The sequence below is a fragment of the Mauremys reevesii genome, linkage group 4 (assembly GCF_016161935.1).
Source record: "Mauremys reevesii isolate NIE-2019 linkage group 4, ASM1616193v1, whole genome shotgun sequence".
Lineage (NCBI taxonomy): Eukaryota > Metazoa > Chordata > Testudines > Geoemydidae > Mauremys > Mauremys reevesii.
Window position 1 is genome coordinate 118,641,239 of NC_052626.1, and position 17,045 is coordinate 118,658,283.

A 17,045-nucleotide genomic window follows, 5' to 3' on the forward strand; every position below is an offset into this window, starting at 1 on the left:
GTTGCCCCTAGGCATTTCAGTTGCCACCTGTAACAAGTCTCCGCAGAGCTGTGACCTCAGCTCTACCATGTATTGGTCTTCAGGGATCTTGTACCCAAGGCAGACCCTTTCAAAGTTTTCTAAGAAGGCCTCAACATCTTCACCTGCCCTGTAGGCGGGAAATTTTCTCCGAGAAGGTTGATCAGTAGGTTGAAGAGGGAGTGGATTGGTTGGGTGATTCTGCTTAAGCCTTTCTAATTCCAGTTCTTTGTCTTTCAACTCCAGTTGTCTTTTGTGCTCAGCCTCTTTGGCTTGTATTATCTCCATTTCTCTCTTGTGATCAGCCTCTTTGGCTTTTTCTTTCATTTCAATCTCCTTGAGTTTTAATTGTAATTCCATGTCTTGTAATTGCAGTTCTTTTTGTCTTGTTTCCAGTTTAGATGCGGCCTTGGCACTCATTGTGTCTGTGTCCTGGCGCTGGCCACACCCCTCTGCAGTCCGTGAACTGTTTGTGGTGTTTGACAGTCCCTAACCCTGGCTATGATAACTTGAGTACAGAAAGATAAAGCAATCCTCTGTATAGCAAACTGTGGTTTGTGTAATGTTACTGTTTTGTACTGAGAAAGAGGGAAAGAGTAAAAAAAAATTCCTCTGTCTCCCTCTGCTCTGAGTTGCTGTACTCAGCAGCCCAGCTGAAAGGCTGCTGCTAACAATACCCCTGAGAAAAATCTGGTCTATTTCCTCAGGGATCTGTGTTCTCCTGTCTCCTGATCCTTTCAAAAGACACAGGGAGAAAAAAAAACCTGGCTGGAGGGTTATCTCCCCCCCCAAACCTGTTTTTCCTGCTGGATGGGAATGTACTTTGGCGAGCACTCCCCCCCCCACCTTAGGAATCCTGAGTGGTATCTCGTCTCACAATGGACGAAAACACCGCTCCACAGGGGGGCTTTGTAACAGAAAGCCCTGGAAGAAACTGAAATCTTCTAACCCTGAAACTGCTTCAAACTGCCTTTTTTAAGCTGCCTGTCCAAGCAACAAGAAAGAAAAAGAGAATAGCTCCCTTCAGCGTAGCCCAGCTGAAAAAACTCCTTGTAACAATGGGTTCGAAACTCCGCTGCCACCATGTCCTGGTCTGAACCCTCACTTGAAACTGGCCGGTTTCAAAGTGAGGACCAGCATGTCTTCCCCCCACCCCAAAATCCTAGGGTAGGTCTCCCCTTCGGCTGCCACCACCCGGTCAATTCCGTGGGCCGGGACACCCCTGTTTCCCCCCTTGGGAACACAGATCAATTCACAGAGGAGGAACCTTCCCCTCCCCTCTTCCTCTCTCCAGCCTGCTCCGGAGACAGAGATGCCTGGATTCAAACGCCTTGAATCTCTACACACAGGAAGCAGCCCACTTCCCCTTCCCCTGAATTTCCCCAAGGGAAGGAATTAACCAAGTCCAAAGAAAAGGAAAGAATTTATTAAGAGAACAAAAGAAAATACAGAATCTCTATGAATCCAAGCTGGGCACTCATAGGGTATAACCTTGCTAAGTTCTGGAGAGAATCCTCTCTCTTTCTCAGTACAACCAGTACAAGCAGAATTAAGAATAATCAATAACAAACACACAGAATTGCAAACATAGGATTATTAGATAAGGACACAAAGTATCTTTCTAATACTCACTATCTTGACTAGAAGAAATTAGTTCAGAAAGGTGGAACTTGTAGGGACTTGATTAACTCGTCTGGTCTCTTGAACTCCAAACGGCCAAAGACAAAGACCCCCCCAAACAGAGAGAAAAAGTTCCCTCCTAGGAGTTTCAAAATCTCTTCCCTGATTGGTCCTCAGGTCAGGTGCCCACCAGGTACTATGCTTTAACCCTTTACTAACTATTCATGACACCCCCATTGTCAGAAGTCTTTGTCATAAAGTTCTTTGCTGTCAATATAGCCCTTTCCACAAGACCATTTGATTGGGGGTCATTTGGATTTGATGCCAATCCCTGGCAAATTGTCTAAAATCTGTGCTGGAAAATTATTTTCCATTATTGCTAACAACTTCATCTGGAATTCCATGTCTGGAGAAGATTCCCTTCATGCCGGCTATCACTGATTAGTGATACTATTGGTGCTGTGTAGAGTGCAGATTTCTGGATACAGAGAATAATAATCTGTGGCTATTAAATAATCCTTTGACTGCCAGATACATAAGTCAGTGCTGACCTTCTCATAATGCCTTTGTGGAACTGGATGGGATCTCAGTGTCTCTGCCTGTTGACGTGGCTTGTATTTCAAGCAAGAAAAGCAATTTCCTATGATATTAGTAATGTCATGATTGATCCGTGGCCAATACAGCACGTCTCGTGCTTGTTTGTGGACATTGGAATTACAACCTTACTGCCCTTGAAAATCATCCCATCTATCACAGTAAATTCTGCAGTTCCAATCATCTCTTATACTTGGACAACTGCTTATTTCTTCAGGCCACCTTTAATGATCACTTCTTTAAAGATCCCCAGTGATTCATCTTTCTCCGTTTCTCCTCTTAATTTGTTGCAGTTTTTTGTTAGCTGTGGGAATTGACTTTACAATCATATCTACATAGGCTTGCATCTCTATCTCTAAGGTCTCCTTTGGTTTCGTAGTGGGAGTCACCATTCTGGAAAGTGCATCTGCAGTGAACATGAATTTACCGGGTGTGTAGGCCACAACCACATCATGCTTTTACAGCTTTATCATCATTCTTTGCAGTCATTTAGCAGTTTGTTAAATAACGCTACCAGGGGCTTGTGGTCCATTTCAACTTCCACTGTCTGGCCACAGATATACTGATTGAAGCTGCCACAGGCCAACAATATTCCTAAAAGCTCCTCTTCAATCTGTGCATATCTGGTTTCTGCCTCAGCCAGTGATTTGGATGCATATGTCACTGGTTGCCAACAATCCTTATGCTTCCGTAAACTTACTGCATCTACCCCAGACTGGGAAGCATCTGCTGAGATTTAAATAGGCCTTCTTGGTGCATAGAACTTCAACACTGGCTCTTATATTTGTTGTTGTTTTAAACCTTCCGATGGTGCCGCCTGTTCTGCACCCCAATACTATTCAATTTTATTCTCTAGGAGTTTTCTCTAAGTTGCTGCTTTGGTAGCTAGATTATGGATGAATTTTCCAAGATAATTAACCATTCCCAGGAACCGTTGGACATCTTTCTGTGACAGCAGACATGGCATCATTTCAGTAGCTGAAATCTTCGTCTAATCAGGTTTTACACCTTTGTTGGAAATAACGTTCCAAACAAAAGTCAGTTCTGTAACCCCTAAAACACATTTCTCCCTATTTAGTTTGAGGTTTGCAGCCCTAGTTGCATTCAGCACTTCCTGAAGTCTACAATCATGCTCCTCTTTTATTGGGGTGTCAACAAGAGTAATATGTTCATAGGCTGTATGTGTGGTTTTGTGGTATAATTCCGATGCTGAAGCTATCCTAAAGGGTAAGTGTAAGATTCTGTATCTTCCAAATGAGGTATTAAATGTGCATAATTTTGAGCTTCCTTCAGTTAATTTTAGCTACCAAAAACCTGAGGATGCATCCAATTTAATTGAGACATAATTTCTTCTCTGGTTTGTAGCTTGAAATGTTATTTTTATAGCTTTGTTGAGGTCTCTTGGTTCTAAGCATATGTGTAGCTGGCTGTTACTTTTCTCCACAACGACAAGGGAGCTCACCCATTCTGTTGGCACCTAAATTTTTTGTATTACTTGCATTGCTTCCATCCTTGCAAGCTCAGCCTTGAGTTTATCATGGAGTGCAAATGGCACCTTTCTACGTAGAATCATAGGACTGGAAGGGACCTTGAAAGGTCATCTAGTCCAGTCCCCTGCACTCATGGCAGGACTAAGTATTATCTAGACCATCCCTGACAGGTATTTGGCTAACCTGCTCTTAAAAATCTCCAGTGATGGAGATTCCATAACCTCCCTAGGCAATTTATGCCAGTGCTTAACTAACCTGACAGTTAGGAAGTTTTTCCTCATGTCCAACCTAAACCTCCCTTGCTGCAATTTAAGCCCATTGCTTCTTGTCCTATCCTCAGAGGTTAAGAAGAACAATTCTTCTCCCTCCTCGTAACAACCTTTTATATACTTGAAAACTGTTATCCTGTCCCCTCTCAGTCTTCTCTTTTCCAGAATAAACAAACCCAATTTTTTCAATCTTCCCTTATAGGTCATGTTTTCTAGACCTTTAATCATTTTTGTTGCTCTTCTCTGGACTTTCTCCAATTTCTCCACATCTTTCCTGAAATGTGGCATGCACAACTAGACACAATACTCCAGTTGAAGCCTAATCAGCGCGGAGTAGAGTGGAAGAATTACTTCTCATACTTATACATCCCAGAATGGTGTTCATTTTTTTTGCAACAGTGTTACACTGTTGACTCATATTTAGCTTGTGGTCCACTATGAGCCCCAGATCTCTTTCCACAGTACTCCTTCCTAGGCAGTCATTTCCCATTTTGAATGTATGCAACTGATTGGTCCTTCCTAAATGTAGTACTTTGCATTTGTCCTTATTGAATTTCATCCTATTTACTTCAGATCATTTCTCCAGTTTGTCCAGATCATTTTGAATTTTAATCCTATCCTCCAAAGTGCTTGCAGCCCCTCCCAGCTTGGTATCGTCCTCAAACTTTATAAGTGTACTGTCTATTCCATTATCTAAATCATTGATGAAGATATTGAACAGAACCTGACCCAGAACTGATCCCTGTGGGTACCCACTCATTATGCCCTTCCAGCATGACTGTGAACCATTGATAACTACTCTCTGGGAACGGTTTTCCAACCAGTTTTGCACCCACTTTATAGTAGCTCCATCTAGGTTGTATTTCTCTAGTTTGTTTATGAAATGGATGGATAACTGGAGGGACCTGCTTGTTTATCCGGATTATATGTAATTTATGGACAGCCCCAAAGCCCATCTCATGAGATACTGTTGGAAGTAACAAAACAAACAGGCCAGGAGTGAGGGGCATTAGCATAGCAGGGAATAGGGTTGGACAAGAGAGGAATTGAAGCGTGGGGGCTGCAGGTCAGCGTAAAGGGGCATCAGCATAGCTGTGTGTGGGGAGCCAGGGCTGGAAAAGCAAGAGGCTGTGGGTCAGGTTGAAGGGGCTTTGGCAGAGCTGCACGTGGAGGGAGCTCAGGGCTGGCATATCAGGAGGCTGCAGGTCAGGATTAGCGGCCTCAGCAGAAGATATGAGAATGTTCCCTACCCCCATCCTCTTCGGTGAAATGTGGGTCACTCTGCCCACCGGAGAGAAACAAGTCACTCCAATGCTCTTATAGTCCTTTATTCTACTGCTGGTAAGATTACAGAAGAGAGGGTGAGTTTGGGGTGAGGAATAGCGTGTATCCATTAAAGTCCCAGCAGCAGTAAGAGTCACTAGATTGATTCGCATTGTTGGGGCTCTGGAGAAACGGGTCAGTGTTCCATGGCAGTGTCCTGGGGATGGTGCTGTGTTCATGCCATGGGGGCCAGGCCCACCTGGTTGTTGGCCCTGTCGAAGACAACGTAGTACTGGCGGATGAAGACGTCTCCGAGGATCCAGAGCTCTCCAGAGGAGGTGGGGATGTCGATGCCTTCAAAGCCAGGAGAGCAAGAGCCTGAGCTCTGCACCGGGGGAAAATGGTATATGGGTTATTGGGCTGGAACTTTCATGTCCCCTTGAGTTACTGTCCAGAAGGGAGTGCACATGCCTGCCACTGCCCCATCTTGGGATGGGATCTCACCACTGCTCCCAAGCTAAGGAGCATTAGGCTGGGTCAGGCCTTGGCTTGGAGACTTTAAGGGACAGCTTGGGGATGAAAGCAGTGGGATTGGTGAGTGAGGCCTGGATGCTCACAGGTATTTAGGGGCATAACTCCCAGTGAGCTACCTTTGTGGAACTGGTCTTCAGAACAGCCCCAGTGCCTAAGCCTGAGCCTAAGGGGTGCAGCCTGTCAACTGGGAAGAGAAGCAAGGCCCTGACCACTTCTGTTCATGACACATCCCTTGGGGAGGCAAAGCGTGCTCTCTCCAGGCTCCTGGCCAGATTCCAAAGGGAGCAATTACATTCTGCCACCAGAAATCCTGCTGTGATTATAAGTGGATTTGGGCTTCCCCACTGCCTGCTACCAGCCGGTGTTGCTGTGTGCTGTTAAAGCAGCTTGCCTGTTCCTCCCCAGAGGGAAGCAAACCTTTATCATGGAGAAAGAAAACTCCTTCCTGATGCCCAGATGTCCATGCCCTGCAGCACAAGGCAGTGATCTCTCTTGATCTAACCTCCTAGCTGCTCATTTTATTCTCTCCTAGTCCAGTAAAGCCCCTTTCCTAGTGATCTTCTACGATGGCCAGCTCTACAGCCTGTCTTGCTTCTCTTGTGGTATGTCACTTTCACTGTAGGCCTGCCTTGATCTAGACCGTTCCTCCCCCTGGATCTGTTTGTGAGAAGAGCTCTCTGCTGCCCCACTCTAATACTGGTGACAGACCCTGAGCTGCATCTCAGCGATACATCTGCAGCCGTATACCAGCTGTGCAGGGGAATGTTGCCAGCATGCAAAGTACAGTGGTCTCAGGCACAAGCCCTGGCTAAGAGGCCCCAAGGCGGCTTTCTGAGCAGGACACTCACATCCATGATGTAGGCACTGGCAGGCACAGGGAACTCGATGCCATTGATGGTGAAGACAATGTTGGGCAGGCTGCTTGTGGCACTGCAGCTGATCTGCAGGGAGGAAGGCAACAGGGAGGAAAGTTTAGGTGTGTCTTGGTCACAAGGCTCTCCATAGCAGACACCTCTAGAAGTGTCGGTCCCCGATCCCTGCCCTTACCATGCCATCGCTGGCGCCGATGTAGGACTCGATGTTGGAGATGCCAGTAGAGGGCCCAGCCAGCAGAGAAGTACCAGTGTCAATGATAGCCTGGCAGCCACCAGAGCAAGCGATGGTCTCTCCGTTCATGGTGATGCTGGAATAGAGAGAGAGTCAGGGGGAACCTGCCTAGAAACACTCCCAATCTCATTCCCACTCAGGCCACGAGCCAGCAGCGAGAGGCCTGCAGGGTGGAGCTGCCTCACCGCCCCCTTCCTACGACTGCCAAGAACTTTCCCCTGATGTTTCAGCCTCAACCTTCCTTGGCTATTGCGCATCGCTCCTCATCCTACAACCTTCTGGGACTGTGACCGATCTAGCCTGGGGGTCACAAACAGATGTCAAGGAGTCGTGACCACCAAGCCCTTTCCTTTATTGCTAAGCCGAGCTGGCCAGATGAGGGTTCCTGGTGTGGACAAGGTGGAGAACCACTGATCTAACCTCCTCACGGGTGAGCCTCTTTCCTATAACTCCAAGGAAGGCACAATTCTGACTCCCGTGTCTCTCATCTTGTCTAGACTCTGTAATTTGAGCTTCCCCAGGCTCCCGCATGCATCTCCTTTTGCCTGTCTCCTCAAGGTGGCCTGATGAAGGGGAAGGGCCAAGGGGTGGGTGATACCTGTCCATGGTGATTTCCCAGTAAGTCTCAGCAGAGAGAGGGATCCAGTTGAGGTTCCCAGAGTAGTAAGATGAGTCAATGCCGCCGAACATCACGAAGCTCCCGCTCTGGTCATCCCTACAGAAGGGAGAGAGGAGAGTCAAGGCAGATGCATGAATGGTTGGCTGACGAGTCAATAGCAAACGCTCTGTCTGAACATAAGAACAGCCAGACTGGGTCACACCAAAAGTCCATCTAGCCCAGTATCCTGTCTTCCAACAGTGGCCAATGCCAGGTGCCCCAGAGGGAATGAACAGAACTGAATCAACAAGTGATCCGTCCCCTGTCACCCATTCCCAGCTTCTGGCAAACAGAGGCTAGCGACACCATCGCTGCCCATCAATGGCTATTAGTCATTGATGGACCTATCCTCCATGAACTTATCTAGTTCCTTTTTTAACCCTTCCCTGTTAAAGAATGGGCCACCGCTGAGCAGCGCTGGGATACAGTCAGAGTTGGGCACATCAGCGTCTAGTAGCGGAGAAAGGGCAGGCCAGCTGGATGTGAGGGGCACCTCTGACCCTACTTTGATAACTATCTCTTGCCAGGTCTCAAAAGCTAAGCAAGGCTGGGCCTGCCCTAAAACTGGATGGGAGATCTCCAAGGAAAGGCCCAGATGTTTGAGGCAGTGGTGTCAGGGAATCAGTAGATGCTACTCTTCCCTCTGAGTCAGCACTGAGCAGATGGTGCAGTCTGGTACTGGAAGGTGCTGAGCCAGGGAGTCATGTGGGTGATTTGGGGTATTTTCTCCCCTAGGAGTCAGTCTAATACTGATGATCTGCAATGGATGTAGGCAGGGCCCCAATGCTTTAATATAATCATTAGAGAGACTAGTGTTCACTTCTGCTCCCAGAATGTACCACCACCAGCATAGACTGGCTGCCATGTTCCACCCCAGAGAACTCTGTGTTTGGGAATTCTGATGCAAATATTGCAGGGCTCACTCAATGTGAGAGGTGCTGAATCTCACTGCAGCAGATGGGTTGTTTCCAGCCCTGACTTACGAGCTCAGGTAGACGGAGAAGAGGTCCTGGGACACCAAACCCTCATTCATCATGTTGTCAAAGACGGGGGTGGCTCCAGAGGAGGAGACGCTGGGGAAGGCCAGACCCAGGATCCCATCAAAGGGGGAGTAGTAGAGGAAGGTGCCAGGCTCGGTCTCGCTCAGGCCAAAGATCTGATTGGTGTCCACAATGCTGCCAACCTTAGAGGAGAGTTGGGGACAATCAGACACACCCTACACCCTGGGAGAAGCTTCCAAGTCTACCAGAGGGTCTTTACAGCGTGCCAATTCTTAGAGACTACCATGCCATGAATTGTGCTCTCTCCCCCATATGAGAATAGTCCATGATTGGCTTCATTGTCTCCAGGGGCGGCTCTAGGATTTGTACTGCTCCAAGCAGGGCGGCATGCCGCGGGGGGGGGTGTGTGTGTGTGTGTGCTCTGGCGGTCGCCGGTCCCGCAGCTCCGGTGGACCTCCTGCAGATGTGCCTGCAGAGGGTCCGCTGGTCCCGTGGCTCTGGTGGTCCTCCAGCAGGCATGCCTGTGGATGCTCCACCGAAGCTGCGGGACCAGCGGCCCCTCCACAGGCACGTTTGCGGGAGGTCCACCGGAGCCGCCTGCCGCCCTCCCGCCGGACGCCGCCCCAAGCGCGCGCTTCGCGCGGTGGGGTCTGGAGCCGGCCCTGATTGTCTCTTCTCTGCCCTTTCTCTATTCCTGTCTCCCAGTTCACAGCCAATGGAGTTCCTGCTTTAGCTTTGCAGATGCATCCTGTCCTTCTAACTCCTAATAATTTCCCTTCTCTGCTCCAGGGACTTTCATCCTTTCTTGTGATTTACCTGGACGGTGTCGTAGCCCAGGATTCCGGTCATGCTGCCGGTGCCATACTGGATGGAGACGTTCTCACTGGTGGCCTGGTAGGTGGAGGAGTCTGATGGGTTGAAGCGGTTGTGGTTTGCTGCAAGTACAGAAGAGTCAGATGGTCACACAATGACACTTGTAACTCTCCCCATGTGTTGTATGGGAGACTGGTGAGGCTGTGAATTCTTTGGTGGGGGGAGGGTGCTTACGAGTTATGCACTGCAATGCTCAGCATTGCAATGGCTAGGTCCCTTTGTGGATCTAGCTCCTGGGTTTCCTAGAAACCATTCCCCTCCTCTGACACTGTACAATTGGACAATTCACAGACAATGGAAGGAAACCTATTCATCTCTGGCTTCCACAGTAGCTGGAAACTGATGCTTTTTTTAATTAAAAAAATGTAAATATGTTTTTCTTTTTAAAAATACTCATTTAAATTAAAGTTTAAATTATCACAACATATGTGCAAGTCTAAATTTACTAAAATCTATTAAAATCAGTTAAATTAAATAAACAATTACTATTAAGTAATGCATATTTGTTGCTGAAGTTTTAAAGATAGACCACTGAATTGGTGGATTTCACTGGCTCAGCAGCTGGAACTAGACTTTGTTGAAGTGCCAAACCAGCTTTTCACAGCAGTAGCCTCTTCTGCAGGTGCACAGAGAATATTTTCTTCATGTCAGTTCATTCAGCTAGTTCAGTTCACTGACTAGTTCATTCTAACTTAAGAAATGGATTGGGGGTTATAAAAGCAAGACAGCTTGTTTTCCTTTTCCAATCTCCGAATAAAAAGTAAGTGTGAGAGGATGAAATCTAGTAGTTCTAAAATTTTGGAAGGACATGGTGACCAGAAACAATCAGTTCAATTCACTGACTACAGATAAGAACACAAGAACATAAAAATGGCCCTACTGGGTCAGACCAAGAGTCCATCTAGCCCAGTATGCTGTCTTCTGACAGTGGCCAGTGCCAGGTGCCCCAGAGGGAATGAACAGAACAGGTAATCATCAAGTGATCCATCCCCTGTTGCTCATTCCCAGCTTCTGGCAAACAGAGCCTAGGGACACCATTCCTACCCATCCTGACTAATAGCCATTGATGGACTTATCCTCCATGAATTTATCTAGTTCTTTTCTGAACCCTGTTATGGTCTTAGCCTTCATAACATCCTCTGGCAAGGAGATCCACAGGTTGACTGTGCGTTGTGTGAAGAAATACTTCCTTTTATTTGTTTTAAACCTGCTGCCTATTAAATTCATTTGGCGACCTCTAGTTTTTGTGTTGTGAGAAGTAGTAAACAACACTTTCTTATCTACTTTCTCTACATCAGTCACGATTTTATAGACCTCAATAATATCTCCCCTTAGCTGTCTCTTTTTCAAGCTGAAAAGTCACAGTCTTATTAATCTCTCCTCATACGGAAGCCGTTGCATACCCCTAATAATTTTTGTTGCCCTTTTCTGAACCTTTTCCAATTTCAATATATCTTTTTTGAGATGGGGTGACTACATCTGCACACAATATTCAAGATGTGGGTGTACCATGGATTTATATAGCGGCAACATGATATTTTCTGTCCTATTATCTATCCTTTTCTTAATTCTTTCCAGCATTCTGTTCACTTTTTGGACTGCTGCTGCACATTGAGTGGATGTTCTCAGAGAACTATTCACAGTGACTCCAAGATCTCTTTCTTGAGTGGTAACAGCTAATTTATACCCCATCATTTTATATGTATAGTTGGGATTATGATTTCCAATGTGCATTGCTTTGCATTTATCAATATTAAATTTCATCTGCCATTTTGTTGCCCAGTCACCCAGTTTTAAGAGATCCTTTTGTAGCTCTTCACAGTCTGCCTGGGTCTTAATTATCTTTAGTCATTTTGTATCATCTGCAAATTTTGCCACTTTACTGTTTACCCCTTTTTCCAGATCATTTATGAATACGTTGAATAGGACGGCTCCCAGAACAGACCCCTGGGGAACACCACTTTTTACATCTCTCCATTCTGAAAACTGGCCATTTATTCCTACCCGTCGTTTCTTACCTTTTAACCAGTTACCAATCCATGAGAGCACCTTCCCTCTTATCCCATGGCAGCTTACTTTGTGTAAGAGCCTTTGGTAAGGGACATTATCAAAGGCTTTCTGGAAATCTAAGTACACTATATCCACTGGATCCCCTTGGTCCACATGCTTGTTGACCCCCTCAAAGAATTCTAGTAGATTGGTGAGGCATGATTTCCCTTTACTAAAACCACATTGATTCTTCCTTAACAAATTATGTTCATCTATATGTCTGACAATATTGTCCTTTATTATAGTTCAAACAGTTTGCCTGGTACTGAAGTCAGGCTTACAGGCCTGTAATTACAGGGATCACCTCTGGAGCCCTTTTTAAAAATTGGCATCATATTAACTATTCTCCAGTCATCTGGTACAGAAACTGATTTAAATGATAGGTGACAGACTACTGTTAGTAGTTCTGCAATTTCACATTTGAGTTCCTTCAGAACTTTTGGGTGAATACCATCTAGTCCTGGTGACTTACTGCTGTTTAATTTATCAATTTGTTCCAAAACCTCCTCTAATGACACCTCAATCTGGGATAGTTCCTCAGAACTAAAAGAGTGGCTCGGGTTTGGGAATCTCCTTCACATCCTCAGCCACAAAGACCGATGCAAAGAATTCATTTTGTTTTTCCACAATGGCCTTATTGATAACACGTCCTTTTTAAAATACATTGTTAGTTTTAAATGCAAATTGTTTTAATAAACTTTTTTTCTAAGCTATCCAGGACATTTAAGGTAGTTTTATTTTACTAATAATTTTTAAAAGCTTTCCCCCCCCCCATTTTTAATCAAATTCCAATTACCATGTAAAGGTGAACACATACATCAAGTAACAATATTAGGCAGCTAGCAAAATGAAAAATGCATCCTTCACTATTTTCTCATAATTAAAAAATGTACAAATTAAAAATCAGAATAAATGTATGTTAAGTAGCAAATTTAGTGTAAAAGCTATAATTAGTTGCAAATCAACGTTTTAATGGCTACCAACAAAACCCAACATCCTTCAGGAAAATAACTAAAAAGTACAAATGCAAAGTAAGATTGAAATCAGTGATTTCAATCAAAGTTTCCTCATGGTTGATTTAAATCTCCCTGATTTCACTCAAACCGCCCAGATAGCATGTCAAGGCAAGAGGCATTGCAGGTGACTTACTGCAGGCTGGGCTGGAGCAGTACACGGAGGGCACCCAGAGATTGGAGGAGCCGGTGTCGAAGAGGACAGAAAAATCCTGGGCTGGGGTGCCGATGGAGATGGTTCCATAATACTCCATCTGCCAAAGCACAAAGAACGATGTAAAGAGAGGGAACCATTGCCATCCAAGGGCTAGATCCTCAGCTGGTGTAAACTGGCATAGTTCCACCAAATGATTTACACCAGCTGAGGGTCTGGGTTACGGTGTCCTTGCTAAAGGTTCAGCCTGAGCTGCTGTTTCTCTGCCATCACTTTGCCAAGCATGGCTCCTAGGACTTGCTGGCATCTGATGCAGAGTTATTTATCCCCAGTTCTCATCAATCTCAACGTGTTGGGAAGCGGGAAGCCAGCAGACCTGGGAGTTCTATTCCCAGTGCTCTTCTTAATCCCATCCAATCACAGCTGGGGGCTGGATGGCCCAGCATGGGGGCTGGGGAGGGTTCTTGGCAGCAGCAAGGTATGTGCTTGGTTGGAATCACATGGGTGGGGGAATGGGGTTGAGGCCCTTTTGGGAGGAGGAGAGATCAGCTGTTGGCAGAGGAGTGGGAAACTTTGATGAAGAGAGGAAGGCTACAAGACCTGCTCTCCTGCCATACTCACGTCCATGTAGTTTGTTAGGGGCTCGCTGGCAGCCTCGTTGGCCAGGTTGGGGAAATACTTGGAGGCCAGGTTGCGAGGGTGTTTCTTCAGGAAATCCTCCAGCAAGCCATGTTCCTTAAGGTTCTGCCTCAAGGATTTCCCCTTCTTCAGGGAGACCCTAATCAACAAGGGTGGGGAGAGAGGCCGATCAATAACAAATAAACAGTAGACAAGCCTTGTGTTCAGGGAATATTGTGCAATCCGGCTTTTACATTGCACAGAGACCCCTTTTTATAGCTGGGATTAGCACGGGGTATAGGTGAGTTGGGTGACCAGTGCACAAAAAGTCAGTATGAGTTGGGCATATAATTCCCATAGGACGCTTTGAAACTCCTGGCCTATGTGTAACTAGCAGTGAGAGGGCCTAGTATGATGGGAGCTGTACTAATACATTGTATAAGACAGTCCCCCTGTCCTATAGAGCTTACTGATGAAATAGACAAGATGGACAAAGGACATATGTTCATTTTTATCCAGAGAACTGAGGCACAAAGAGACTCAGTCACTAGGTCACACAGGCAGTCTGTGGTAGAGCCGGGAATGAACCTAGATTTTCCAAGTTCTGTTCCAGTGTTGTAACCACAAGTCCATCCTTCCTCATACCTCTACTGTGCCTTACAGTCAAGGAGTAGTTCCCACCAGCTGCCTATTAAAGAATGAAGTATTGAGGAGAGAGATGTAGGAGCTGCTGCTGCTGCTAAGGGAACATTGCTCTGCAGAAAGCCAAGCTCAGGATCCCAATATTTCTTTTTCTCCCCGGTACTCACTTTGTCACCCGGCACTGAGAAAGCGCCACCAGACTCAGGAGCAGAAGCCACTTCATGATGTCTCTGTACATCCAAACTGGTGGGGAAAGGAAAGGGTGGCTGCTAAATGCAGCACAACGCCGGGATGCTGGTCCTTATATGCACATAGTGCAGAGCCTTCCCTATCCCATTAGTAACCCTGATAAGAAATGCAAACCTTCCGGATAAGATTGTCCAAGATGTCCTTGAAAGAAAGGTTTGGAGAACACTCCAAGTTCACAGATTTCCACCTTCACTTGGCTGTGACCTGAAAATGGGGGCATCCTCTAGAGGGAAGGAGTGAGAGTTAGGGGAGATTTCCTGGCTAAGGTTTGAAAAGAGATGATGCTGGGTTGTTTTAAAGAGCAAACAGGAGGCCCAGAGGAATTGAAATGGGATATGGAGATATTCACCTCTAGGTCACTGGTTCCAGTTTGGCCCCAGTTGCAATACAGCCATGTAGTGGGAACTGGTGTCTCTATGGGAATTGGAATATGAAGCTTTACACCTCTAGCTCATTGGTATGAATCTGAGCCCAGGTCAGCGGAAGGAGCTGAAGTTAGTAGACAGGGAAATAGGATGCATGGTACGCGACGGTCTGAGTAACTGGTTAACTCAGAGGATATGGAGCCATTCACCTCTATGGCACTGGTCCAGCTCACCCAGTTCAGTAGAAAAAATCTTTGTCACCTGAAAGTTTGTGGATGAAATATGCTGATGGTCTTCATGCATTTCCTAGTGGGACATGTCAGGGAAGGGAAGGATCGGGTGTGAGGACTTGGTTTGGGTGTGGGTAGATGAATGGCTCGATGTCTAGTTGGCAGCCGATATCAAAATGAATGCCCCAGGGGTCGTTTCCGGGGCCGGCTTTGTTCAACATCTTCATTAATTATTTGGATGATGGGATGGATTGAACCCTCAGCAAGTTCACAGATTACACTAACCTTGGGGGAGAGGTAGATACACTGGAGGGTAGGGATGGGGTCCAGAGTGACCTAGACAAATTGGAGGATTGGGCCAAAAGAAATCTGATGAGATTCAACAAGGACAAGTGCAGAGTCCTGCACTTAGGACGGAAGAATCCCATGCACTGCTACAGGCTGGGACCGAATGGCTAAGCGGCAGTTCTGCAGAAAAGGACCTGGGGATTACAGTGGATGAGAAGCTGGATATGAGTCAGCAGTGTGCCCTCATTGCCAAGAAAGCTAATTGCATATTGGGCTGCATTAGTAGGAGCATTGACAGTAGATTGAGGGAAGTGATTATTCCCCTCTATTCGGCACTGGTGAGGTCACATCTGGGGTATTACGTCCAGTTTTGGGCCCCCCACTACAGAAGGGATGTGGACAAATTGGAGAGAGTCCAGCGGAGGGCAACGAAAGTGATAAGGGGGTGGGTCACATGACTTATGAGGAGCGACTGAGGGAGCTGGGTTTATATAGTCTGCAGAAGAGAAGAGTGAGGGGGGATTTGATAGCAGCCTTCAATTACCGGAAGAGGAGTTCTAAAGAGAATGGAGGTAGGTTGTTTTCAGTGATGACAGATGACAGAACAAGGAGCAATGGTCTCAAGTTGCAGTGGGGGAAGTCTAGGTTGGATATTAGGAAACACTATTTCACTAGGAGGGTGGTGAAGCACTAGAATGGGTTACCCTGGGATGATTTAGTTGGGGTTGGTCCTGCTTTGAGCAGGAGGTTGGACTAAATGACCTCCTGAGGTCAGATGGACAAGATGACCTCTTCCAACCCTAATCTTCTATGATTCTATGATTCTATGAATGTGACGTGACTGCCCTGAACAAGTCTGAGGGCAAATGGTAAGTCGTGGTTGGAAATGACAGGACTAAGGCATTTGTGGGCTATGGAGGCCACCAGTGGAGGAGAAGAGGGAAGAGATATCCAGCCCTCCTTGGGTAGAGGGTAAGTTCACCATGACATAGGGCTTAGGGGGAGAGAAAAGGAGATCCTGGATGGCCCCCAAACTGGCGAGTGATTACCTGCACCGGGAGCAGATCATGGGTTCAAGTCTCCATGGCTGGGATGTGTGGGGAGGCCTCGCTGCTTAGCCCTGACACTGCAGCCTTCCTATTCCTGGCAGGAGGCCATCCATGGACTTAGGCACCAGGCCATGTGCCCACATGCCAGGATCAGCTGCTCTGCCAGAAAGCACAATGAGAATCTCATGAGATTAAAAAATAGCATTTAACTTTCCATTTAGCACTATCCGCTCCTAACCCTGTGGGGACAAGCAAACACCAGGGGAAGGATGAGGTTTCCACATGATTGGGAGTTAAGTCACCTTAGGCCAGTGACAACCCTAAGAAAGGGGCCTGGAACTGGGCAGGCCTAAGTTTGCCACATTGTGTATGAAAACTTATCAGTTTGAACAAGTTTATCTGAGCGGAACTGGTCCTGAAAATCAGCTTATCCGGTGTCCCCTGATGCCCCACAGTGAGGTCCTGGCATCTGGTGTTAGTCTCACAAATTTTCCATTTCCTGCTCCAGGTTTTTCAACAAAGAGATGAACTAGATCTCAGATTTAGAGAAGAGAGGTTTGCTTTGAGACATCTGACACCAGAGAGACAATACAGGCACTTTGTAGCATCCTGAAGCAATAGGGATAAATCCTGTCGTATAGCACCCCCTGCTTTTCCAGTCTTGGGTCTCCATCCAGTTCTGCCAGTTCCTCTCAGTCTTGACCTCATTATTATAGCCCTGGGATATGAAATACACACCCAGGGCTGCTAAAGCGCCTCAGTCCTGAGCCAGAGGCCACCTTGCAGTTCCAACCCTCAGGCCTGACACATCCACAGCTCTTCTGATGCCCCTCAGTCCTGACCTGCAGCTCCCCCTGCTAGTCTATAATATAGTCTTGTCTACAGACAGTTGGCTGATCATAACCAATTGTGCTATTCCCATTGCAGAATTCCTTGCAGCCTGCAAGAATTTGTGACTGAT

General features: G+C 46.5%; 1 protein-coding gene across 1 annotated transcript; it reads right to left on the bottom strand.

The window, feature by feature from the left end:
* Positions 1 to 5,489: 5,489 nt before the first annotated feature.
* LOC120404411 (pepsin A-like) lies at positions 5,490 to 14,126 on the bottom strand. The gene is made up of 9 exons (XM_039536894.1): positions 14,071 to 14,126; positions 13,265 to 13,421; positions 12,626 to 12,743; positions 9,371 to 9,489; positions 8,537 to 8,736; positions 7,494 to 7,610; positions 6,830 to 6,971; positions 6,637 to 6,729; positions 5,490 to 5,639 (listed from the first exon to the last, which is right to left on the bottom strand). The coding sequence occupies exons 1-9, from the start codon at positions 14,124 to 14,126 to the stop codon at positions 5,490 to 5,492; spliced, it is 1,152 nt and encodes a 383-aa protein (XP_039392828.1).
* Positions 14,127 to 17,045: the final 2,919 nt, after the last annotated feature.

Excerpts from the sequence above, each read along its gene's own strand:
- LOC120404411 (XM_039536894.1), bottom strand. The coding sequence starts at position 14,126 with ATGAAGTGGCTTCTGCTCCTGAGTCTGGTGGCGCTTTCTCAGTGCCGG. Across the intron at positions 9,490-12,625 it reads CTGCTCCAGCCCAGCCTGCA|CAAACCACAACCGCTTCAAC; the intron begins GTAAGTCACCTG and ends CTGTACTTGCAG. Across the intron at positions 6,730-6,829 it reads CCAGCGATGGCATGGTAAGG|ATCAGCTGCAGTGCCACAAG; the intron begins GCAGGGATCGGG and ends TCCTCCCTGCAG.